The sequence below is a fragment of the Saccopteryx bilineata genome, chromosome 4, assembly GCF_036850765.1.
Source record: "Saccopteryx bilineata isolate mSacBil1 chromosome 4, mSacBil1_pri_phased_curated, whole genome shotgun sequence".
Classification (NCBI taxonomy): Eukaryota; Metazoa; Chordata; class Mammalia; order Chiroptera; family Emballonuridae; genus Saccopteryx; species Saccopteryx bilineata.
Window position 1 is genome coordinate 27,572,626 of NC_089493.1, and position 25,277 is coordinate 27,597,902.

The 25,277-nt window shown below is 41.3% G+C and overlaps 2 protein-coding genes across 4 annotated transcripts in view; one reads left to right on the forward strand and one right to left on the reverse strand.

The window, feature by feature from the left end:
• The window catches only part of ALDH6A1 (aldehyde dehydrogenase 6 family member A1), a 27,431-nt gene extending 16,504 nt beyond the window's left edge, over positions 1 to 10,927 (forward strand). The window contains exons 8-12 of the mRNA XM_066277729.1: positions 1,167 to 1,356; positions 1,559 to 1,740; positions 3,691 to 3,870; positions 4,143 to 4,241; positions 7,683 to 10,927. Coding sequence (XP_066133826.1) covers positions 1,167 to 1,356; positions 1,559 to 1,740; positions 3,691 to 3,870; positions 4,143 to 4,241; positions 7,683 to 7,787 — 756 coding nt within the window. The 3' untranslated portion in view covers positions 7,788 to 10,927. The remainder of the gene's footprint in view (positions 1 to 1,166; positions 1,357 to 1,558; positions 1,741 to 3,690; positions 3,871 to 4,142; positions 4,242 to 7,682) is intronic.
• The window catches only part of BBOF1 (basal body orientation factor 1), a 55,611-nt gene continuing 34,487 nt past the window's right edge, over positions 4,154 to 25,277 (reverse strand). For 2 of the 3 annotated variants that reach the window (XM_066277732.1, XM_066277730.1), the window contains 4 exons: positions 24,551 to 25,044; positions 17,626 to 17,727; positions 11,996 to 12,070; positions 8,521 to 11,843 (listed from right to left, as the gene is read on the reverse strand). In XM_066277732.1, coding sequence (XP_066133829.1) covers positions 11,714 to 11,843; positions 11,996 to 12,070; positions 17,626 to 17,727; positions 24,551 to 25,044 — 801 coding nt within the window. In that variant the 3' untranslated portion in view covers positions 8,521 to 11,713. Of the gene's footprint in view, positions 4,382 to 8,520; positions 11,844 to 11,995; positions 12,071 to 17,625; positions 17,728 to 24,550; positions 25,045 to 25,277 lie in introns of those variants that run through there. The other variant, XM_066277731.1, reaches the window with a different exon arrangement.

Consider the following 25,277-nt stretch of genomic DNA (forward strand, 5'->3'; position numbering starts at 1 on the left):
TGAGCCTGCGCTTAAGCTAGCGACCTCAGGGTCTCGAACCTCGGTCCTCCGCGTCCCCAGTTCGATGCTCTATCCACTGTGCCACTGCCTGGCCAGGCCCATGCTTTTCTTTTTCTTTTTGTTCATACCATGTCTTCCTAGCCCTTTATCCTTTTCCTTCTTTTAAGGCGTATTGTAACTACTAATGTCAAAATATCTTCTTCCCTAAGAGTTCAGACTATTGAAGGCACTAAGAAGAGCCCAGTATCCCTATATGAGATGTGTGGTTAACTTGGTTGCATAGTTTCACTATTCTCTTACCAGCTCCTTGTCAAATACTTAATAATTCTGTAATACTAAAGATAAAGTTCAGTTGCTACTTTCTCACCCTTTGACTGATATCGCATTAAAGGACAGCCATCTATGCACTGGCTTGGAAACTTCATAGTATCGCCACTGTTTTCTTTTCATGGATGAATGTGTTTTGGTCAATTTGACTTAAATCCCGCCCAGTACACTATTAATTTATTGAGTGAATTCTGTGTCTAACAGTATACTGTGTGTGTAATGGGATAAAATTAAGCTGGCATGGTATTTATCCATGCACTCAATTATAGTTGCAGCTGAAAACGTGTGTGAAAATGACCATATATTATCCTACAAAGAAGTTCATGAGGCTGTGTATCTAGAAGCAAGCCAAGCTGGGGAACCTCTTTCTACAAATTGTTTATCAGGAGAGGTCTACCTCCTGTTTCTCTTTTCAGCTGGCCACTGGCATTGCTACTGGCAGCTCTTCATGTAGCTGGAAACCCCAGCAGACAACAAATTCTTTCCTATCTAACTTAGGAAAGAGAAAGGAGTTCTCATTGGTTACTGGATATAGTATTTAGCTTATCAATTTGACTTAATGTGATGATTGGAGCTCTTGTTTTTTTGTTTGTTTTGATCTAAATAAACACATATTAGCTTATCAGCTGAGAAAGTGAGGGAAAAAAAAGTAACCTGGAGACTTGCTCAGTGTTGCCAAAACTTTAGCAGTATCAAAATAAGCTGTCTTCAAAGCAACAAAGGATAAATTCTCTAGTCCTTATCTTAAATTTTCATTTGAAATCTCAAATTCTTTGGCTAATTCTTAGCCTAATTGTATTTTGCCAATGAGGGTTCATGTACTTTCTCTATTTCCTTAGGGAGCTAAGAACCATGGGGTGGTCATGCCAGATGCCAATAAGGAAAATACCCTGAACCAGCTGGTTGGGGCAGCATTTGGAGCTGCTGGTCAGCGCTGCATGGCTCTTTCAACGGCGATCCTTGTGGGAGAAGCTAAGAAGTGGCTGCCAGAGCTGGTGGAGCGAGCCAAAAACCTGAGAGTCAATGCAGGTAATCAGTTATCTGCCTAGCTGCTTAGTCTTTGCATCTGTGGCACCAGCTGTTGGTTTTAGCATTGGCCTTGGCCAATTGGAGCAATCGTATCAGTTCTTACCATTGACTCTCTTTATACTGTAGTTGTCATTGGAATCATCTTTAGTTGGCAATCATAATATATGTTAATGAAGACCTTAAACACTTCTGTGATTTACAGGAGACCAGCCTGGAGCTGATCTCGGCCCTCTGATCACCCCTCAGGCCAAAGAGCGAGTCTGTAATCTGATTGAAAGCGGAACAAAGGAGGGAGCTTCCATCCTTCTTGATGGTAGAAAAATTAAAGTCAAAGGCTATGAAAATGGCAACTTTGTTGGACCAACCATCATCTCAAAAGTCAAGGTAAACAACTCTGGATTACTTCCCAAATATGGAAGCTAAAGGTACTTTAGAGGCTATGGAATCTCATCCCTCCAATTTATAAATGAAGAACATTTAAGAGATGTTCTCTGGCTAGAGACCTCATCTCTTGCCAGAATTGCTCAGTTATTTTATCTAGAGTATGACTAAACCTCACTTCTCATTCCCAATCTCTTTCCACTCTACTAGCATTTGGCAAGTCTTCTATAAAGGGATACACTTGATCTTGGCCAAAAGACTGAGAAGTGAACATAAAAAGCTAGAGTAAATATTTTTGGCTTTGCAGGCATATATAGTGTCTGTTACAACTATTCAACTCTTGACATTTTAGTGCAAAAGCAACCATTAACATTGTATAGCTGCCCTGGCCGGTTGGCTCAGCGGTAGAGCGTCGGCCTAGCGTGCGGAGGACCCGGGTTCGATTCCTGGCCAGGGCACACAGGAGAAGCGCCCATTTGCTTCTCCACCCCTCCGCCGCACTTTCCTCTCTGTCTCTCTCTTCCCCTCCCGCAGCCAAGGCTCCATTGGAGCAAAGATGGCCCGGGCGCTGGGGATGGCTCTGTGGCCTCTGCCCCAGGCGCTGGAGTGGCTCTGGTCGCAACATGGCGACGCCCAGGATGGGCAGAGCATCGCCCCTGGTGGGCGTGCCGGGTGGATCCCGGTCGGGCGCATGTGGTAGTCTGTCTGACTGTCTCTCCCTGTTTTCAGCTTCAGAAAAATGGAGGAAAAAAACAAACAAAAAAAAAACATTGTATAGCTATGTTCCAATAAAACTTTATTTATGCACATTAAAATTTTAATTTCAAATGTTTACATGCCATGATTGATTTTTTTCAGCCATTAAAAAAATACAGAAATTATTCTTAGCTTGTTGGATATACAAACATGTGGCCCAATGGCCATATTTTGCCAAACTCTATCTTATACTTGTTACTTATTTGTTTAATGTTAATTTTTGCTTCCCATTCTTTCTTGCTGCCTAGCTTATAGCTATTGCCGTGTCTCCTAACATATCAACTGCCCAGTATTTCTTGAAAACCCTAAATTTAGTTGCATCGTCACCAGAAAGTAACAAAAGAAAAAGAATTTTTATTTATCAAATAAAATTTTTTATTTACCAAAACTACAAATCTCTCAGTTAAAATTGATGACTAAGTTGAGGTTAGGAAGCTTTTATTGAACTACATATATCCCCAATAATCCTGAATAACTGAGTTGAATATTAGTGTAGTAGAAATCATGAAATCTCTTGCCAAAGAACCATAGAGGAAAAATCCACTTACAAGTAATAAACACAGCTCACTAGCTGCAGTAGTAAAGGATGTTTTGAATGTTTAATGTGACCTGATACCAAAATGTAAACGTACAGACTCATTTGGGAGGCACAGGAGTGAATGACTTTTTATGTTATAGAAAACTTAGCACAGGATTTCTTTAAACAGAAAGATTCTCTTGTTGTGGTTTAAAAATATAGTTGATTTATAGAAAAATGAATTTTCATGTGAGTTTCCAGTACATAGTAATTGAATCATATAAACAAGTTATACAAGTATAAAAGAGGAAGCTAGTGATGGATCGTGGGACCTAAAAATACAGTGTTTAAAAGAAAAGAGTATAGTCTGGAGGTGTTTTCTCTCAACATATGTACCCTGATTTATCAACGTCACTGCATTAAATTTAATTTTAAAAAATGATTTAAAAAAAGAAGAAGAAGAAAAGAGTATAATTGTACTTAACAAGAATTTCAAGTTATTTTTTTGATTGGTAGCTTGGAAGATGGAACACAGGAACAGAACACTTATTTTAAAAAAAATAGGTGACTTAAAATGAAAAGAGATTCCTAAGATGAAAGCTGTCCAGGTAAACAGTGAGCACTAAAGAACCAATTAAGCATACATACTGATTTCCTTTCTGGATGTGTCGCTCTGGCAGCCAAATATGACCTGTTACAAGGAGGAGATTTTTGGTCCAGTTCTTGTGGTTCTGGAGACAGACACTTTGGATGAAGCCATCAAGATTGTAAATGATAACCCATATGGAAATGGAACTGCCATCTTCACCACTAATGGAGCCACTGCTCGGAAATATTCCCACTTGGTGGATGTTGGACAGGTATGTGAACAGAAATTTTTGGAGATTCTTGTAGCCATTTACTGTTTCCTAAGAGAAATCCTGAGATGGTAAACAGTGATCAGTTCTTGCTCCTCTGACCTCCCACAATGCTCCCTTTCTTCCTCAGGAATTCAAGTCGTGAGATGGGTATAGGGTGGAAGGTAGATGTTTAAAATTAGTCTCTCTAATGCTAAGCATTTATGCTTCTCCATGGAGTGTTCCTTTGTTTGAGTCCTTTTCTTAGTATCTGACATGGATTTGTTCTGCTGTAGGTGGGTGTGAATGTCCCCATTCCAGTGCCTTTACCAATGTTCTCATTCACTGGCTCTCGATCTTCCTTCAGGGGAGACACCAACTTCTATGGCAAACAGGTAACTTAGTTTTTTAAAATGTCTTTTTCTCTAAGAAACTTTTCTTTAACATATTCAGGATCAAGGATTCTGCAAGGAAGAGCCTGTCAGCAGCCTCTGTGGGGTCATATGGTGTTCAGCAGTGCTTGTCAGTAGGTTCCCTAGAAAAGATTTAAAAATTAACAGAATTTTGTCAGAGCTGCTCCTTGCTGAGTAACTCAAGGGAACAAAGTCTTATGGAAAGAGCATGAGGAAGTCCAAGCCTTTTTAAAGCCCTTTTCTCTGCCTGGGATCCTCTTTCTGCCTCCCTATTTTTATCTAACTCTTAGTCACCTGTCACGTCTCCCTTTAAAAATGGACTCTTTCCCTGACCAGGCGGTGGTGCAGTGGATCGAGCATTGGACTGGGACATAGAGGACACAGGTTCGAAACCTCAATGTTGCTGGCTTGAGCCGGGCTCACCAGCTTGAGCACAGGGTCGCTGACTTGAGCATGGGATCATAGACATGACTCTGTGGTTGCTAGCTTGAGCCCAAAAGTTGCTGGCCTGAAGTCCAAGGTCACTGGTTTGAGCCCAAGGTCACTGGCTTGAGCAAGGGGTCCACTCGCTCTGCTGTACCCACCTCCCATCCCCCGTCAAGGCACGTATGAGAAAGCAATCAATCAAAAACTTAAGATGCCAAAACAAAGAATTGATGCTTCTCATCTCTCTCTCTTCCTGTCTGTCCCTATCTGTCCCTCTCTCTATCTCTGTCACACAAAAATTAATTAATTAATTAATTAAAATGGACTCCTCCAAAAAATCACTTCCGACCAACCAGCCCCTTCCTCAGTGCGCAGTTCGGTAGGTCCTCACGTGTTCCCACTGCACATATTTCTCTGGTAACATTCATTTACAAAAAAAATTTATTGCGCACCTTCTTTGTACCAAACACTATTCTAGGCACTATAAATATAGCACTGAACAAGAAAAATAAAGCAAATCTAAAACCAAATGGCCTGGGTTCAAACCCAGCTCCGCCAGTTACTAACTGTGTGACCTTGGCAGGGCCCCTCTCTTGCCTCAGGTTGCTTCACCTGTAAAATGAGAATACCAACAGTACCTGTATTTCATGAGGTTAAAAGGATTAAGTTACCACTATTACCACATCCTTCAGCAGGTGCTTCTGTCCTAAGGCAGGAACAGGCATGGCATGTTAACAGCAGAAATGGACTGGAGCACAGGGAGTGAATGAGTAACTAAGGGAGTGGTAAAGGATGAGGCTAGAGAGGTACGCAGGGACAAGTTGTATAGGAACCTTTAAGCCATGTGAAGAAGCCCTCATCATGCTTTACTTATCTGCAGCACCTGGCACAGAGCAGGTGCCCAAACATATGTTAAACAAATGGGATAGTGGAAGTTCTTTATTGTCCCATAGAAATACAGGCATTTTGGAATCTTCAGTAATAAATTACATTTTTTCCTATACAGGTCTCCCTTTTATAGGTTAATAAAAAATTAACAGTGGGCCTAACTGGTTATGGCACAGTGGATAGAGCTTTGACCTGGGATACTAGGTCCCAGGTTCAAAACCCTGAGGTTGCTGGCTTGAGTGCAGACTCACCAGCTTGAGCTTAGGGTCACCAGCTTGAGCACGGAATCATTGACATGATCCCAAGGTCACTGGCTTGAGCCCAAAGATCACTGGCTTGAAACCCAAGGTCGCTGGCTTGAAACCCAAGGTTGCTGGCTTGAGCAAGGGGTCACTGGCTGGACTTGAGCCCCCCAATCAAGGCACGTATGAGAAGCAATCAATGAACAACTAAAGCAACGCAACTACAAGTTGATGCTTCTCGTTTCTCTCTCCTCTCCCTCTTTCTCCCTTCCTCTCTCTCAAAAAAAGAAAATAAAAAACAAATAAATACATTAACAGTGGGATTGCATAGCAGAATATTATGTATAGTCAATTGTTTAAGAACATACTTTGGTTATTTGGAGACTAATTTACAGTTTGTGACAAAAGTCACAGCTTTTGTAAAATTAACTAGTTTGATGCTATTAACAAAAATTTCTTCATAAGTTACTCTGTAAGTGAGACCTCTTGGAGGAAAAGACTGATGTTATATAGAGTTTGAAGTCTTAAAATTTTAGGTAATTAAGTTGCTAATTTGCATTCGGGAAAGAAGACAAAGTATCATTCTTACATAATAAAATGTAAACTTTAGTTTTATCTTATATTTAAAGTATGTAATAATACTTAAAGGTGTTTCAGTATATTAACATGGTCCAGATTTTGTCAAGTAATTCTAGAAGAGTATATTAATCAAACCAGTATGTTTTTTTCTAGCTTTCTAGTAATTTGGTAAGTATTAGATCTGTAATCTGTTCTCTTTTGAAACTCAAGCCTGCTCTTACAAAATAAACTATTATATATACATAAATATGCTGATCTTTTTTGGCTTACATGTTATAGGTGATTTAGAAATGAATGTGTATATGAGACATTTTACTTTAGAGTTGTAGGATATTGTGGATTTTTTTTTTTAAACAGGGACAGAGAGAGTCAGAGAGAGGGACAGACAGATAGGAACGGAGAGAGATGAGAAGCATCAATCATCAGTTTTTCGTTGGCGACACCTTAATTGTTCATTGATTGCTTTCTCATATGTGCCTTGACAGCAGGCCTTCAGCAGACCGAGTAACCCCTTGCTCCAGCCAGCGACCTTGGGTTCAAGCTGGTGAGCTTTTTCTTTTTCTGCTCAAGCCAGATGAGCCTGCGCTCAAGTTGGCGACCTCGGGGTCTTGAACCTGTGTCTTCTGCATCCCAGTCCAACGCTCTATCCACTGTGCCACCGCCTGGTCAGGCGATATTACTACTTCAAAATAATTGTTTATCACTGACAATTGTCAGAAATGGTCATATATATACATATATATGTGTGTGTGTGTGTGTGTGTGTGTGTGTGTGTGTGTGTGTGTATATATATTTCATTATTTCTTCATGGGAAGGAGAGATTTGTATGTCATTTCATTTTCCCCTCACACATTGCTGTGAGATTGGCATTATGTCACAGATAAGGCCCAAGGTTAAACAGCAGTCAATAAGGAGTAGAGGCAGGATTTGAGTCATGTCTCAAGATCTCAGAGCACTTGATATTTAGCTGTAGGAACAGAATGACCTACAAGTTTAACAGATTACATTGTTGAATCTTTCCATTTAGATGCTAATGCCCTTTGCTAGTTTCGGTATAATGATAACTAAGGTTTGGCTATTTACTATGTGCCAGGTATTATCTAAGTGTTTTAGATAAGTTTACATGAACAATAAATATACTGGATTTTGGTTGCACCTATTCCTCAAGTAGGAGAGTGAGTAAGCTCTTCAGAGCACCTCCTTCAAAAGTTGATTCAAAGAGGAATCATGAACCCCCTTTCCCCTAAAATATATGCTAACTCTCTGTTTTTTACTTTGTCCTCTTTAGGGCATCCAATTCTATACTCAGCTAAAGACTATCACTTCTCAGTGGAAAGAAGAAGATGCTACTCTTTCTTCACCTGCTGTAGTCATGCCTACCATGGGCCGTTAGAAGCAAGTCTGTTCCAGACTCTGTCCATCCTGAGCAATCTCCCTTTACTCTTGACCACCTTCATTTGCCAACTGGGCTCAGATCAGATCCCTAGGAATGGAATACCTTGTAACGAAAATCCTTCTCAGGATGATTATCCCCTGCAAAATTGCTCCAGGAAGACTCCTAGTGTAATTCTGAAACCAGATTTTCACTTACTCTTCATACTTCTCTTTGAGGTAACTTGTTAACTGTGAAATACTTATCTGGAATGAGAACTTAGACCTGGTTTCTAAAAATTCTCCCCTTTTCTGATGACTTGAAGAGAAGATTCATGTTTGTAAAGAAGATCTTCCATAGTGGAAGAGGACCTCTGGGTTAGGGAAATAGGATAGACATAATTCACCCTTTGGTTGACCCTCCAGCACAGCTCTACATAAATGCCAGTGGCAGAGACCCCTCTGCCAGGCTTTCCTAAGCCTCTCATCCCACACAAGATACAGTCCGTTTATACTTATCCCTCAGTTGTGACACTGCTTCTTTCCTTCTACTAAATGCCACTTTCTCCTAGTGATTCATGACCACTAAATTCTATCATTGTCACTGTTCCTGCTTCTTAAATCATTTCTCAAGGATACCTTAGTATTCACTGGATAAATCAATTATGGTGTGTGCCAAGTGTAAAATTTCAGGGTTTACTGAAGCGATCATTAATTAATGCTTCAGTCATGAACTCAGATGCCAATAGATTTCCTTTTTCTTTTTAGAAAACCATTTCAAAAGTTATTTTGGGCCCAGAAATCAAGGGTATTTGCCTTAAGTATGTCTAACCTGATAGTATTTGCCAACTATTTTATATTGTTCTATCTTCTTGCCTGCATTTCTCATTAATGACACTTTTAAAGAACCCTTAATATACAGTAATTGACTAGGTTCACACAGAGTGGTAAAAAATGCTTTGACATATTCTTTTGCTACCATTAATGCAACTGTCTTTATGCCTTTTGTTTCTTTAAGTTAAATAGATACTGATGAGTTAAATAGAATAGCTTTTGTCTTCTTGCTGAATGTCCCAACTGAATCCTGTCTTTCTGATACAGTTTTCACCCAGTGAACTGTGAGAAGGCTTCTGGTTCTGAAAGAGTAATCTCTGGTCCTCAGCCAGATGACATAGGTCATTTATTTCTCTTCTTCCCTGTTAGTCACGTGGATAATGCTAACCTACTCCATGGAGTTACCCAGTGAGTTAAGGATAGTGAAAACCTTGAAAGGGCTTATGCACTCTATGTATTTTAGGCTACTACCTACTGGATAGAATGTCAAAAGCTTTAATCACTGAAGGCAACGATTTTCAACCATTTTCATCTCATGGCACATATAAACTAATTACAAAAATTCCGCAGCACACCAAAAAAAATATTCTTATATATTTTTGTCAATCTGACTAAAGTATAATTTTGATTTATTTAAAAAAAATAATAATAATAGTAATCACCTACCCGTTTTGGTCCAAAGTGACTTTTTAAAAAATCAGGTGCCTATTCTTGTACACAGTGGTGTGATTAAAATAATTTAACCACTGGTTCTCTGCCCTAATGACCATTTTAAGTATAAAAAAACGATATACTGAAAGGTAGTTTATTATTTCATGCATTTAATACTTAAATAAGGATAATAAAAGAGGCACGCAAAACTAGATTATAAGAGTTTTAAAATATTAATGAAAAAATATTAAATAGTACCTAACAATAAACAATAAAACTTATTTCAGATGTTTCCAATGATAGCTTGTCACCCCCTGGTTGTTTGGCACTTTTTCTCTTTACATTATATGTTTGCTTACTGAAATAACAAACGTGACAAAATTAAAATATAGTATTTCAGCAAAGGTATAATGAGTTTTATAAAATGAATAAATATTCTAAGCATAGTTCTGTCAAATTTTTTTCACCTATGGACAGAATGAACATTACAATGGGCACTTAGAATACGCTGTTGGTAGCTGAACGTTAAAAAAGAGTAAGGAATGTAAATTTGTAATTTTGTGATTTCCTGGCCAGCCACTCACGTTAGAGAGAACCATGATTACAAGTGCCATTTTAACAATCTGTTCACTGAACTCAACAAAAAATTAGGTATTGGTTCTGCCGAACCCGTGTGAACCTGCTGAATCCCACCACTGCTTGTATATATCAGATGCAACCTTATAATACAATGCAACCAATGAGATTATATAGCCTATATATTTATGGCTCAAGACAGTGCATTCTCACCAGACAGCTATCGTTGTGTTGGCTGTTGTCATTTTTTTATTTGATGACCTAAGGGAAAAGAGGTTTAGTGCCCCTGACTAAATAGACAGGTATTACGTGTTTTAAAAATTCTTGTTACACTGGTTGAAAATTGCTGACTTAAGGTGACTAGAATTTTAATAAAATACATGCTGACCCACTTGTGTCCTCCTGTTTTGTTTTAGGTCTGCCTTCCTAAAGATGAGGCAGTAGAAGTTTATAGAATGCCCCTTATTTTATCTCTTATCACAGCTGGCAATTGGTAGTGATATTTAATCCAATCCAACAATTACAGGCTGGGTTGAATAAAAGGTCATATTCTCTAAATTCCAAGTGGAATTAAATCACAAGGACTCCTAAGTTTTCCTTACATTTAAGGGAAATCACTTTTTAAAAAACACTAACTAAGGAGAATAGTGTTGCTCTAATTGGAATCAGCTCATTTGACTAGCTACTTACTACTCAGAGTTTCTTGTTTGTTTTTTTACCCCCATTGATTTGAGAGAGAAAGGGAGAGAAAAGAGAGAGTAAGGGAGAGAGATCGAAGCATCAATTCATTGTTCTACTTAGTTGTTGTATTCAGTTGTGCACTCATTGATTGCTTCTTGTACGTGCCCTGACCAGGGATCAAACCCATGACCTTGGCGCTCCGGGATGATACTTTATCCACTGAGCCACCTGGCCAGGGCATCTTATTTCTTAGCTGGAATAAAAACTGTACAATTATGTTTATGCTAGTAGCAGCCAAAAAAAAAAATCAGTATTTTGTTTTCTTTTTGCTCTGATGTAGCCTCATTTGAAAATTCTCTGATTCTATATTGTACCAATTATGAATAACAAATTACAAATAAAAAGATCTTTAAAAGAAAATCTGGCTTTTTTGTTTAATGGTGCCATACTTCCTTATAATGTCTTTGTCCCCTTAGCTTAAGTGACCCAGACTTCCTACTTCTATCCAAAGCCAAGAGTTACATGGTCACTTTGTTTATTCTTACATAAAAGATTGTACCTATTTTGGCTAGGCTGTATATTTTGTTTTTTATTTTATTTATTTTTTTGTATTTTTCTGAAGTTGGAAACGGGGAAGCAGTCAGACTCCCGCATGCGCCCGACCGGGATCCACCCGGCACGCCCACCAGGGGGCGATGCTCTGCCCATCCGGGGCGTCGCTCTGTTGCAACCAGAGCCACTCTAGCGCCTGAGGCAGAGGCCACAGAGCCATCCTCAGCGCCCCAGCAAACTTTGCTCCAATGGAGCCTTGGCTGCGGGAGGGGAAGAGAGAGAGAGGGGAAGGACAGGAGGAGGGGTGGCAAAGCAGATGGGCGCTTCTCCTGTGTGCCCTGGCCGGGAATCGAACCCAGGACTCCCGCACGCCAGGCCAACGCTCTACCACTGAGCCAACCGGCCAGGGTCTAGGCTATATATTTTGAAAGGCATTTTTGGGTTTTCCACACTAAGAGGGAAAAATATGTATTTGTTTTAAATATATGCCTTCCTTGGTGTCGATATTGTTATAAAAATGTTCTTGATCCCATACTAGTATTATTGCTCATTTCACTGATGCCTGAGAGCCCCTGGATAGTAGAGCTAAAGAGCTATGACTTACCAAGAAGCTGTGTGGGGAAAAGTAATAGTTCTCTGTATTGTTTGGTTAGATTACAGACTTCTTACCGTGTCAGACTCTTGTGATCCTTTCTGAATACCAGGTATCACCAGCTCACCAGAAAAGTCGGAGATTGGTACTTGCTGGGTGATGAAGGTTTGATCTTGAAGGCTACTTTCATCCCTGCAATAATGACAAAGAGACCTGTCAACAACCATAAACACATAGATCAACAGACTTGTCATGTTACTCTCAGTCATTTCTAGCACATATAAGATGTCCACAAGAACCACTGTGATCAGGCTCACGTTCTTTGCTTTATCAAGAGACCTTACCCAAATTCCTTTGATTCTCCATTTTCTGGAACAACATAATCTGGAACTGGAGGCCTAGAGCTCTGATTGTATTTCCTGTAGTGGGTAAAAATTAACAATGAGGCCATGTCTCCTTTTGCTCTTATTTCAACCATACTCTAAAAGTGCTAAATAAACACTTAATGTTGGATGGGCTTCTCATTTTCAAAAATAAGCGCTTACACACAGAGAGAGTGTAATGTTAAGGCAAATTAATACAAACTTATACTCTTTGTTTTGTTTTTTAATTTTTTTTTTATTCATTTTAGAGAGGAGAGAGAAAGGGAGAGAGAGAGAGAGGGAGAGAGAGAGAGGAGAGAGAGACAGAGAGAAGGTGGGGAGGAGCTGGAAGCATCAACTCCCATATGTGCCTTGACCAGGCAAGCCCAGGGTTTCGAACCAGCGACCTCAGCATTTCCAGGTCAATGCTTTATCCCCTGCGCCACCATAGGTCAGGCCAAACTTATACTCTTAAAGTTGAGACATATTGAGTGGAAATACATATTTATGGAGGTCATGATGATGATGAGATATAACAGCTATTAATGGTGACAGGCAAGGTTAAACCAGATTACTTACTGTACTGACCAAAAACAGAAACAAAAAAAAAACACAGCCAGAAAAATTCCCTTCCCACCACAGAAAGAACCACAGAACACAGAAAGGTTAGCCAATGGAAAGAGACAATATAAAATTTTCTTATATATAAGAGCAGGAAATAAATTTATCACTAATTCAATATATTAATTTGAAAGTGAGCTTTAACTTATATATTTTTTAAATACAGGTTGATTTGCTAGCAGAAAAAGACACATATCCCAAAAGACTAAACAAAAAACAAAAATAGACACAACCCATCTGTAAAAATTGTCCTCAACTAGGTGCACATAAAAGCATCATAAACCTCTTCAAAATCTAGCCATCTTAAATAATCTAATAACATACTTTAGCAACTACCAGGGCCTGAGTTATAGCCAGAGTTGTTGGTGATACATTAAAGAGTGGTTTAATGATTTATACTCCTTTGACTTAGTTTACTCACACACAAAAAAATATTGTACTGTTGGATTCACAATCATATATAATTTACTGTGAACTCTTACCAACTTCCTATTTGCCTTGATAGAACTTTTATCATTTAATTCCTACCAAATCTGAGCTTTCTCATTTAATCTCATCTTTATCTCAACATTTCACCATTCTATTCCTCTATTCTTTCTTCATCCAAACCTGGCATGAGATTATAACAGGCTTAGACATGCTCCCATGGTGGCCAGGTTCAAGTTCATTACTTTGGTGTGGTAGATTTCACCCCAATTCTTGTTTCTCCAATGTTGAAAACAACACAGTATGAAACTTGAGGCCTGAAACTCTGGCTGTATTTGTACGGAAAACTCACAATGAGACATATTCAGTACCTACTGTCTGGATCATACCTCCACCTCTTTGGAAGGCTACCAGAGACAAAACAATTTCAAAGTCCTCCATCTTCCACTTAGCCTATACTTTAAAACATGTTTATTGTACTGATTTGAGTGAGAGAGACAGAGAGAGGAAGGGTGAGACAGGAACATCCATCTGCTCCTGTATGTGCCCTGACCAGGGATCGAACCCAAAACCTCTGTGCTTTGGGATAATGCTCCAAACCAAGCATGCCATCTGGCCAGGGCATACTTAGCCTATACTTTAAACTCTCCTTTAGTTATACTCTTCTTTATTCTCTTGTTCATTAATTGTGGTTATTCCTAAAGGTTAAACCCTTTACTTTTCTACCATCAGGCACTTTCCTGAACTTACCAATTTTCATTAAATGTGCTCAAATCTCCCATCCATGTAGTCCAGTCACTATTGCCATCATCTCCAGTTTGACACTGAAAATGCTTTTCATTTCTCCTGCCGAGAATGTTTTTTTTTCTCCCTTTTTTGTTCCTATTCACCTTTTAGAGGTCAACTCAAGCTTTTACTTCCTCAGAAATGTTCCTGACCTTCTCAATCAGGTCAGATTCCACTAATCTAGTTGTACTTTTGTATATATTTGTGTGATGATTTGAATAATGATTTTCTTCCCATGTAAACCATGAACTCCCTGATATTAGGCATGATGTCTTTATTTGCTCAACATGATATACTCAATAAATAGCAGGTACTCAATATGTAAATGACTTAATAGGTTAAATAAATTTAAACATTTCTCTCACTCTGGCTTTTCCAGATTTTTCATTTACTTTTCATTCCACCCTTCTTTTATTCAAGTTATAATAAACCTTAAACATTTACACTTTGTTGTCTTAATTCCTTTTGTCCTTTATCACCAAGCTCTGATTCTCCTTCCCATCTCTCCATTTTCCCCTTTTTCTTTTTTCATTTTTTTAGAGAGAGATAGGGTAGGGGGACAGAAAGGGACAAACAGCGAGAGAGAGAGAGAGAGAGAGAGAGAGAGAGAGAGAGAGGGAGAGATGAGAAGCATCAACTCATGGTTGCGGCACTTTAGTTGTTCACTGATTGCTTTCTCATATGTGCCTTGCCCGGGGGCTACAGCTGAGCCAGTGACCCCTTGCTCAAGCCAACGACCTTGGACTCAAGCCACCCACCTTCGGGCTCAAGCCAGCGACCATGTTGACAAGATTATCATGCTGATAATACTGTGCTCAAGCTGGTGAGTCCACGCACAAGCCAGCGACCTCAGTGCCTCAAACCTGGGTCCTCAGCATCCCAGGCTGACACTCTGTCCACTGCGCCACCACCTGGTTAGGTTCCTCCCTTTTTTCTGACAGCTCTTACTCTTGTCTAAACCCCTCACCACCACATGAATAACGCAGCAGCTTCTGCTGGTCCCCACCACTATTTTGTCCTCCAGTCCATCACACTTGTCAATGTTAGGTTCAGGTTAGCTCAGAGAACAATAACCTTTGAGCACTTCCAGTGAAAGCAGGAGAGTATGGTTTATTGCTCTTTATATTCCTTTGGGGTATAGAAGAAAAATGTGTTATACTACTCTAGAATCTACAATTGCCTAAGTTCAGGCTTTTTTTTTTTTTTTTTTTTTTTTTTTTTTTTTTTGTATTTTTCTGAAGCTGGAAACGGGGAGAGACAGTCGGACAGACTCCCGCATGTGCCCAACCGGGATCCACCTGGCACGCCCACCGGGGCGATGCTCTGCCCACCAGGGGGCGATGCTCTGCCTCTCCGGGGTGTCACTCTGCTGCGACCAGAGCCACTCTAGCGCCTGAGGCAGAGGCCACAGAGCCATCCCCAGCGCCCGGGCCATCTTTGCTCCAATGGAGCCTTGGATGCAGGAGGGGAAGAGAGAGACAGAGAGGAAGGGGGGGGGTGGAGAAGCAAATGGGCGCTTCTCCTATGTGCCCTGGCCGGGAATCGAACCCGGGTCCCCCGCACGCCAGGCCGACACTCTACCGCTGAGCCAACCGGCCAGGGCCTCTGCATGGTTTTTAAAGCTCATCATAATTTATTTATTTATTTATTTATTTTTTGTATTTTTCTGAAGTTGGAAACGGGGAGGCAGTCAGACTCCTGCATGCACCCGACCAGGATCCACCTGGCACACCCACCAGGAGGTGATGCTCTGCCCATCTGGGGCGTTGCTCTGTTGCAACCAGAGCCATTCTAGCACCTGAGGCAGAGGCCACAGAGCCATCCTCAGTGCTCGAGCTAACTTTGCTCCAATGGAGCCTAGGTTGCAGGAGGGGAAGAGAGAGACAGAGAGGAAGGAGAGGGGGAGGGGTGGAGAAGCAGATGGGTGCTTCTCCTGTGTGCCCTGGCCGGGAATCGAACCTGGGACTCCCGCATGCCAGGCCGACGCTCTACCACTGAGCCAACCAGCCAGGGCAAATCTCATCATAATTTAATCTATAGATTAATCCTTTTTTCTAATTACTACTTACTCTCTAGCATTACCAAATTTCCTCAAATTAGGCAGTTTTTCCTCAATGTTTCCTAAATACCTGATACTCATTCCTACCCCTGGGCTTTTGCTTCTACAGTCTACTATGCCCCTTGCCTAATGCGCCCTCTGCCCTCCCTACGATCCTACTCTCCTACAAGGCACCTCACAGAGTCATACTCTTCCTGCCTTCCTGACTGCAGTCTTCCCTGACTCCTCTAGCCCATTGATGTATTGTGTGAACTCCAATTATACCTCGTGCCACCTATTCTTTTGGCTTGTTATGTTTGTGCAACCAGAATGTAAGGTCTCTGAGATCAAGGGCAATGTCTCTTAACTCTTTGGAATCCCCAGAGTACCTAACATAAGCCTCAAGTGTGTAACAAGCAATCAGTAAGTGGTGGATTTAACTTACCCACCTTCTAGTTCGTTACCAGGGTTATAGTCACTGGTAAAACATAGTGGAGAGCCTGACCAGGCAGTGGCACAGTGGATAGAGCGTCGGACTGGGATGTGGAAGACCCAGGTTCGAGACCCCGAGCTCACCAGCTTGAGTGAGGGCTCATCTGGTTTGAACAAAAATTCACCAGCTTGGACCCAAGGTCACTGGCTCAAGCAAGGGGTTACTCGGTCTGCTGAAGGCCCACAGTCAAGGCACATGTGAGAAATCAATCAATGAACAACTAAGGTGTCGCAATGCACAATGAAAAACTAATGATTGATGCTTCTCATCTCTTCGTTCCTGTCTGTCTGTCCCTGTCTTTCCCTCACTCTGACTCTCTCTGTCTCTGTAAAAAGACAAAACAAAACAAAGAAAAACTGAAATATATTATGCATGATAAATTTCTAGCAAAAAAAAAAAAGAAATTAAAAATATAGTGGAGAGAGTAAAACAATAATTAAGAAGAATTATTTTAAATATCTGTGGGTTTTTGTTTTCCTTTTTAGGTATTTTTCCTGGTATTGGAGATTCTCTTGATTAACAATCGGTTTAGCCCTGGCCAGATAGCTCTGTTGATTAGAGTGTCATCCTAAAGCACAGAGGTTGCCAGTTTGATCCCTGATCAGGGCACATACAGGAACAGGTTGATGTTCCTATCTTTCTCTCTCACTGAAATCAATAAATTTAAATAAATAAATAAATAAATAAAAACAATCGGTTTAAAAATAATTTACTGCCTGACCTGTGGTGGCACAGCCGATAAAGCATCAACCTGGAACACTGAGGTTGCCGGTTCAAAACCCTGGGCTTGCCTGGTCAAGACACAAATAGGAATTGATGCTTCCTGCTCCTCCTCCCTCCACTCTTTCTCTTTCTTTCTCTCTCTCTTCTCTCACTATAAAAATGAATAAATAAAATCTAAAAAAATTTAGAAAAAAATCATTTACTTATTTTTGCAGATTAATAAAATCTTAACAGTGTTATGCTTCTCTTCAGTTACTATTCATTCAACTGATCAATGTTGTGTCTTCTTAACAAGATTCACCTTAAACATCTAAAATTAATTTCTTTTCTACCCCCTTTAAATTCATCTTTCATTTTCATGCTCTTTCATTATCTCTGAGAGTTGCATAGCTAAGCAGTATGATCCTTTTTTATTTTCTAGTCTTTTCCTAATCCTTTAATTCCAAGTGAGAATATGTTCACTATTCCTATATGGTTTCTAGGGTTGATAACAACTTGGTATTTCACTACAGAGATAGGAGTTACCTAGGAACAAAACCATTCATTTTTGCAAAGAGCAATCGTAAGACTTTCTCCTTCTGCTCCCAAGTCAAATCTCCAATATCCACATTTCCTTTGGGATCCTTCCTGAAGAATTTAAAAAAAAAAAAAAGAAAAAGAAAAAGAAAAAATATAGTAAAAGTAAGCATCTCTTTTTTTTAAATGTAAAATACGTAATTATGAAAAAGGAAATTTCCAAACCTTAACTGAATGTTACGAGGTTTTCAAGTGTAATGACTACAAAGCAAATTGTATCCATTACAAATCATTAAGTTGAAAAGGATATCAATATGCTAGCCAACCTGAAACGTTATGTAGTCATTAAAATGAAAATAAGAAAAACTATAACAGGCCCTGGCTGGTTGGCTCAGTGGTAAAGCATCAGCCTGGCATGCAGGAGTCCTGGGTTCAATTCCCGACCAGGGCACACAGGAGAAGAGTCCATCTGCTTCTCCACCCTTCCCCCTCTCCTTCTTCTCTGTCTCTCTCTTCCCCTCCCGCAGCCAAGGCTCCATTGGAGCAAAGTTGGCCCAGGCGCTGAGGATGGCTCTATGGCCTCTGCCTCAGGCACTAGAATGGCTCTGGTTGCAACAGAGCAATGCCCCAGATGGGCAGAGCATTGCCCCCTGGTGGGCATGCCGGGTGGATCCCAGACGGGCGCATGTGGGAGTCTGTCTGACTGCCTCCCTGTTTCCAACTTCAGGAAAAAAAAAAAAAGAAAAACTATAACATGAAAATGAGTGCTCAAACAGCAAGCAAATAAACAAAATAGAAAGTTATAATATGATATAATATATCCAGATATACACAAAGACAAGAAAAAAAGAAAAAAAACAGTTGTTTGGTGAGATTACTGATATATTCCTTCTTTTTTTTTTTTTTTTTGTATTTTTCTGAAAAGCAGGGAGGCAGTGAGACAGACTCCCACATGTGCCCGACCGGGATCCATCTGGCAAGCCCACTAGGGGGCGATGCTCTACCCATCTGGGACATTGCTCTGTTGCAACTGGAACCATTCTAGCGTCTGAGACCAGGAGCCATCTTCGGCTCCCAAGCCAACTCTGTTCCAATGGAGCATTGGCAACAGGAGGGGAAGAGATAGACAGAAAGGAGAGGGGGAAGGATAGAAAAGGAGATGGGCGCTTCTTCTGTGTGCCCTGGCAGGGAATGAAACCTGGGACTTCCACATGCCAGGCCGATGCTCTACCACTGAGCCAACCAGCCAGGGCCGATAAATTCCTTTTAACATCTCTTTTGTATTACATATTTTGCTATGAAGATAGAGTAACAAAAGGTAAATTTAGACAATAACGTGTAACTTATCCAGTCTATTTTCTTACCTCCAAGTCAGCACGTGGCTAAGCTTTCCAGGCAGGTCTTTACTACAACACTATAATTTCCCAGAAGATTCATAGTTTACTTGCTATTTACAAAAGCTGGCTGAGCCTGACCAGCCGGTGGCGCAGAGGATAGAGCATCGGACTGGGATGCCGAGGACCCAGGTTCTAGACCCTGAGGTCGCCAGCTTGAGCGCAGGCTCATCTGGTTTGAGCAAAGCTCACCAGCTTGGACCCAAGGTCGCTGGCTTGAGCAAGGGGTTACTCGGTCTGCTGAAGGCCCACGGTCAAGGCACATATGAGAAAGCAATCAATGAACAACTAAGGTGTCGCAATGCGCAATGAAAAACTAATGATTGATGCTTCTCATCTCTTCGTTCCTGTCTGTCTGTCCCTGTCTATCTCTTTCTCTGACTCTCTCTCTCTGTCTCTGTAAAAAACAAACAAACAAACAAACAAAACAAAACAAAAGCTGGCTGACATGCAGGTAGAATATGTTATATAAGGTAAGAAAGTTTTCACATATAGGGCACTTGTGTTAGTTTTCTTTTAAAAGTTTAGGTTTTGTTTTATTGTCACCATATTCTTCACCTATCCTTCTCCAATCTGCCTCTTAAGCAGATGATATAATATTTTAAACACCATTCCTGTCCTGCTGGTAAAAGCAATAGGAAACTGAGATTAAGGTGACAAGTTGCTTAGTAGCAGAAAAGTCACACAGAAGGCAGAACAGGAAGAGTCCAGTTTCTGCAATAATAATGGGGAGAATCAGTTTATGTACTGCCCTCTGAAAACTTACAAACCAATTGATACACAGTAGACAAGAGAATGTAAAAGCCTTATGTTTGATAGGGACTCAACTTGCTTGACATTAAATAAATAAAAGGTAATTACAGTGATTCTCTTGGAAATTGTGTTATTACAGATTTCTGAATATGGAAAGGAGGTTAAAAAAATTATACACAGTATGAACATTTTTGAAGAAGAGTCTTATCTCTCAGAAGTCATTAACTATGTTCAACATTCCCAGCAGCTATATAATTTAACATAATATAAATTAATCCATTAAAAAATCATTTAAGCCCTAGCCAGTTAGCTCAGTGGACAAAGAGAGCATCGGCCCAGTGTGTGGACTTCCTGGGTTTGATCCCTAGTCAGGGCACACAGGAGAAGCAACCATCCTGCTCCTCTTCCCCTTCCCCTCCCCCTTCTCTTTCTCTTTCCTTTTCATAGCCTGTGGCTCTATTGGTTTGCGCGCGGCCCCAGGTGCTGAGGATACCTTGGTTAATTTGAGCATCAGCCCCAGATAGGGGTTGCAGGATGGATCCCGGTCAGCGTGTATGCAGGAGTATGTCTCTCTATCTCCACTCCTCTCACTTAAAAAATAAATAAATTTTAAAAAAAATTTAAAGAAGAAAATACATTTGGAAGCACTCTTAATAAGACGTTAAGTATATAGTAAGTAATTAAGAGTCCTTTTAAGTTTCTTGAGCTAAGGCCTTTGAAGAATCTAATTTCTTTTTTTTCTTTTTTTTTCTTTTTTTTTTTTTTTTCATTTTTCTGAAGCTGGAAACAGGGAGAGACAGTCAGACAGACTCCCGCATGCACCCGACCGGGATCCACCCGGCACGCCCACCAGGGGCGATGCTCTGCCCACCAGGGGGCGATGCTCTGCCCATCCTGGGCGTCGCCATGTTGCGACCAGAGCCACTCTAGCGCCTGGGGCAGAGGCCATAGAGCCATCCCCAGCGCCCGGGCCATCTTTGCTCCAATGGAGCCTTGGCTGCGGGAGGGGAAGAGAGAGACAGAGAGGGAAAGCGTGGCGGAGGGGTGGAGAAGCAAATGGCGCTTCTCCTGTGTGCCCTGGCCAGGAATCGAACCCAGGTCCTCCGCACGCTAGGCTGACGCTCTACCGCTGAGCCAACCGGCCAGGGCTGAAGAATCTAATTTCATTGGGATATAAAATATAATTTTTAGCCTACTTGTGGTGGCGCAGTGGATAAAGCGTCGACCTGGAAATGCTGAGGTTGCCGGTTCGAAACTCTGGGCTTGCCTGGTTAAGGCACATATGGGAGTTGATGCTTCCAGCTCCTCCCCCCTTCTCTCTCTCTGTCTCTCTCTCTACCTCTCTCTCTCTGTCTCTCCCCCTCCTCTCTAAAATGAATTAAAAAATAAATAAATAAATAAAAATAAAATATAATTTTTAAAAGCTCTGGCCTGCCTGACCAGGCGGTGGCGCAGTGGATACAGCGTCAAACTGGGATGCGGAAGACCCAGGTTCAAGACCCCAAGGTCGCCAGCTTGATCTGCTTTGAGCAAAGCTCACCAGCTTGGACCCAAGGTCGCTGACTCGAGCAAGGGGTTACTCAGTCTGCTGAAGGCCTGTGATCAAGGCACATATGAGAAAGCAATCAATGAACAACTAAGATGTCGCAATGAAAAAATTAATGATTGATGCTTCTCATCTCTCTCCATTCCTGTCTGTCTGTGCCTATCTACCCCTTTCTCTGACTCTCTCTCTGTCTCTGTAAAAAAAAAAGCAAAAAAAGAAAAAAGAATACTCTTGCCTGACCAGGCAGTGGTGCAGTGTATAGAGCGTCGGACTGGGATGAGGAGGACCCAGGTTGAGACCTCAAGGTCGCCAGCTTGAGCACAGGTTCATCTGGTTTGAGCAAAGCTCACCAGCTTGAGCCCAAGGTTGCTGGCTTGAGCAAGGGGTTACTCGGTCTGCTGAAGGCCCGTGGTCAAGGCACATATGAGAAAGCAATCAATGAACAACTAAGGTGTCGCAACAAAAAACTGATTATTGATGCTTCTCATCTCTGTCCCTTCCTGTCTGTCTGTCCCTATCTATCCCTCTCTCTGTCTCTCTGTTTCTGTAAAAAAAAAAAAAAGAAAGAAAGAAAAAGAAAATGATAAATCATTGTATATAGTCTACAACTGTCTCTGGCTTTCTGCTACCTTTATCATAGTGGCAGTAGATCTCTACAATATGTTTTGGAAATTTATGAAGATTTTTTTTTTTTTTGTATTTTTCTGAAGTTGGAAATGGGGAGGCAGTCAGACAGATTCCCGCATGCGCCCAACTGGCATGCCCACCAGGGGGCGATGCTCTGCCCATCTGGGGCGTGGCTCTGTTGCAACCAGGGCCATTCTAGCACCTGAGGCAGAGGCCATAGAACCATCCTCAGCACCCGGGCCAACTTTGCTCCAATGGAGCCTTGGCTGTGGGAGGGGAAGAGAAAGACAGAGAGGAAGGAGAGTGGGAGGAGTGGAGAAGCAGATGGGTGCTTCTCCTGTGTGCCCTGACTGGGAATCGAACCCAGGACTCCTGCACGCCAGGCTGATGCTCTACCACTGAACCAACCGGCCAGGGCCTGAAGATTTTTTTAAATATAATTTTTTAAGACTTTTTTTTTTTTTTTTTCATTTTTCTGAAGCTGGAAACAGGGAGAGACAGTCAGACAGACTCCCGCATGCTCCCGACCGGGATCCACCCGGCACGCCCACCAGGGGCAATGCTCTGCCCACCAGGGGGCGATGCTCTGCTCATCCTGGGCGTCGCCATGTTGCGACCAGAGCCACTCTAGCGCCTGAGGCAGAGGCCAAGGAGCCATCCCCAGCGCCCGGGCCATCTTTGCTCCAATGGAGCCTTGGCTGCGGGAGGGGACGAGAGAGACAGAGAGGAAAGCGCGGCGGAGGGGTGGAGAAGCAAATGGGCGCTTCTCCTGTGTGCCCTGGCCGGGAATCGAACCCGGGTCCTCCGCACGCTAGGCCGACGCTCTACCGCTGAGCCAACCGGCCAGGGCTAATTTTTTAATTTTTTAAGACTTTAGTTATTTATTTTAGAAAGGAGAGAGAGAGTGAGAGAGAAGGGGGTAGGAGTAGGAAGTATCAACTCCCATATGTGCCGTGACCTGGCAAGCCCAGGGTTTAGAACTAGCGACCTCAATGTTCCAGGTTGACACTTTATCCACTGCGCCACCACAGGTCAGGCAGGGGATTTTTGTTTAATATAGTGATGAGGGGGGCACTACTGGGTTTCATCTAATCCAGGGGTCGGGAACCTTTTTTGGCTGAGAAAGCTATGCATACCACATTTTAAAAAAAATTTTTTTTTAATATTTTATTTTTTACAGAGACAGAGAGAGAGGGATAGACAGGGACAGACAGACAGGAATGGAGAGAGATGAGAAGCATCAATCATTAGTTTTTCGTTGCGACACCTTAGTTGTTCATTGATTGCTTTCTCATATGTGCCTTGACTGTGGACCTTTAGCAGACTGAGTAACCCCTTGCTCAAGCCAGCAATCTTGGGTCCAATCTGGTGAGCTTTGCTCAAGCCAGATGAGCCCACGCTTATGCTGGCAACCTTGGGGTCTCAAACCTAGGTCCTCTGCATCCCAGTCTGACGCTCTATCCACTGTGCCATCACCTGGTCAGGCACGCGCCACATATTTTAAAATGTAATTCCATGAGAGCCATACAACGGTCCATGTACGTTATGCATTATCCAATAAAAATTTGGTGTTGTCCCAGAAGACAGCTGTGATTGGTTCCAGCCACCTGCAACCATGAACATGAGCGGTAGGAAATGAATGGATTGTAATACATGAGAATGTTTTATATTTTTAACACTATTATTTTTTTTATTAAAGATTTGTCTGCGAGCCAGATGCAGCCATCAAAAGAGCCACATCTGGCTCGCAAGCCATAGGTTCCCGACCTCTGAATTCTAATCCATGGAACAGTTCTACATAAGACTTGTTACAACTAATTGTTAAATTGGTTTTTTTGTTTGTTTGTTTTGTTTGTTTTTAGTGAGAGAGACAGACAGACAGAAAGGGACAGAAATGAGAAACATTAATTCTCTGTTGCAGCACCTTAGTTGTTTATTGATTGCTTTCTCATATGTGCCATGTCTGGGGGGGCTCCAGCTGAGTCAGTGACCCCTTACTGAAGCCAACAACCTTGGGTTCAAGCCAGTGACCATAGGGTCATGTCTATGATCCCACATTCAAGCTGGCAACCCTGTGCTCAAGCCAGCAATCTTGGGGTTTCGAACCTGGGTCCTCAGCATCCCAAGGCAACGCTCTATCCATTGCACCATGGCCTGGTCAAGAATGATTTTTTAAATTATATGTTTGGTTAGATATTATTACCTATTAATTTCATCTCAGAATAGTAAAGGGAACATTACAAAAATTTTATGAAAGTATGTTTATCAAATATGTTTAACCTGAATCTAATCAAACCTTTATAACTAGTTTATAGGAAACAAAATAAAGGAGCATGTTAAAAGATACTACAATGATATTCTATGAAACAAATAATCTAATCTCTTTAACAAGTCTCTATTATGAAGAAAAGAGTACATTGGCTAAGACTATTTAATAGGCTTCACAAATTATGCTAAGCATTGGAATAACAAAGATGAATACAGTACATTCCTGTAAATTACTAAGTAATCTACTCAATAGATAGTGTCAAACTGAATTTTTCAGGGTCCTTATTTCTCAAAAGGGCACAAAAATAGCAAAATAAATGATGAAATATTAAAGAATTGCTAGTACCATTTATTGGCCTCCATAAGATCCTGATTCACACTATTGGTGCTGTGCTCTCTGCCATCAAAGGTTCGAATTTTGGGATATTCTGTTCTTCCCGCATATGCCTCTCGCATTTTAAAATTGAAAGCAGCTTGTGCTACATGCTTATAATGCTTCCTGTTATATGCAATCTGTTGCTTCACTTGGTGTAGAGCATCTACAAAGAACCTTTCCACTTCTGTTCTCTCATCCAGTATGTTCTTGGCCAGTTTCTTCACTCTATTCATTTCCTTGTCCTTCATCTGAACAATGTGCTGCAGCCGGTAAACTTCAAGCTGATTGGCTTGGTTATCCACTATTGCCTGCTGCTGCAGTCTTAGAACTTCAGCCTCAAACTCTTTGGCCATGCAACTCAAGGCAGTCTCCAAGCTTACCACCTTCTTCTGAAGAGTTTGGATTTGTGATCTCTGCTGGGTAAGTTGCATAATCTTTTCCTTAACTAACAGCTCATTGATCTCCTAAAAACAGAAAGATGAGAGAGGTGATTGTTTTTTCTTTAGTCAATTTGAGAACTTAAAAGTTCCTCACTAATTTGCACTACTTCCTGAGATTTGAGTTTGATGCCAGGTTGAAATGGTGATATATTGGTATTCTCTGTATAGAGAGTAAAAAACATCTTAGGGTCCTTGTCTAGACTTGTAGAGACCACTGATTTTGCTAATTAAGAAATTTTCTGCCTGGACTGTGGTGG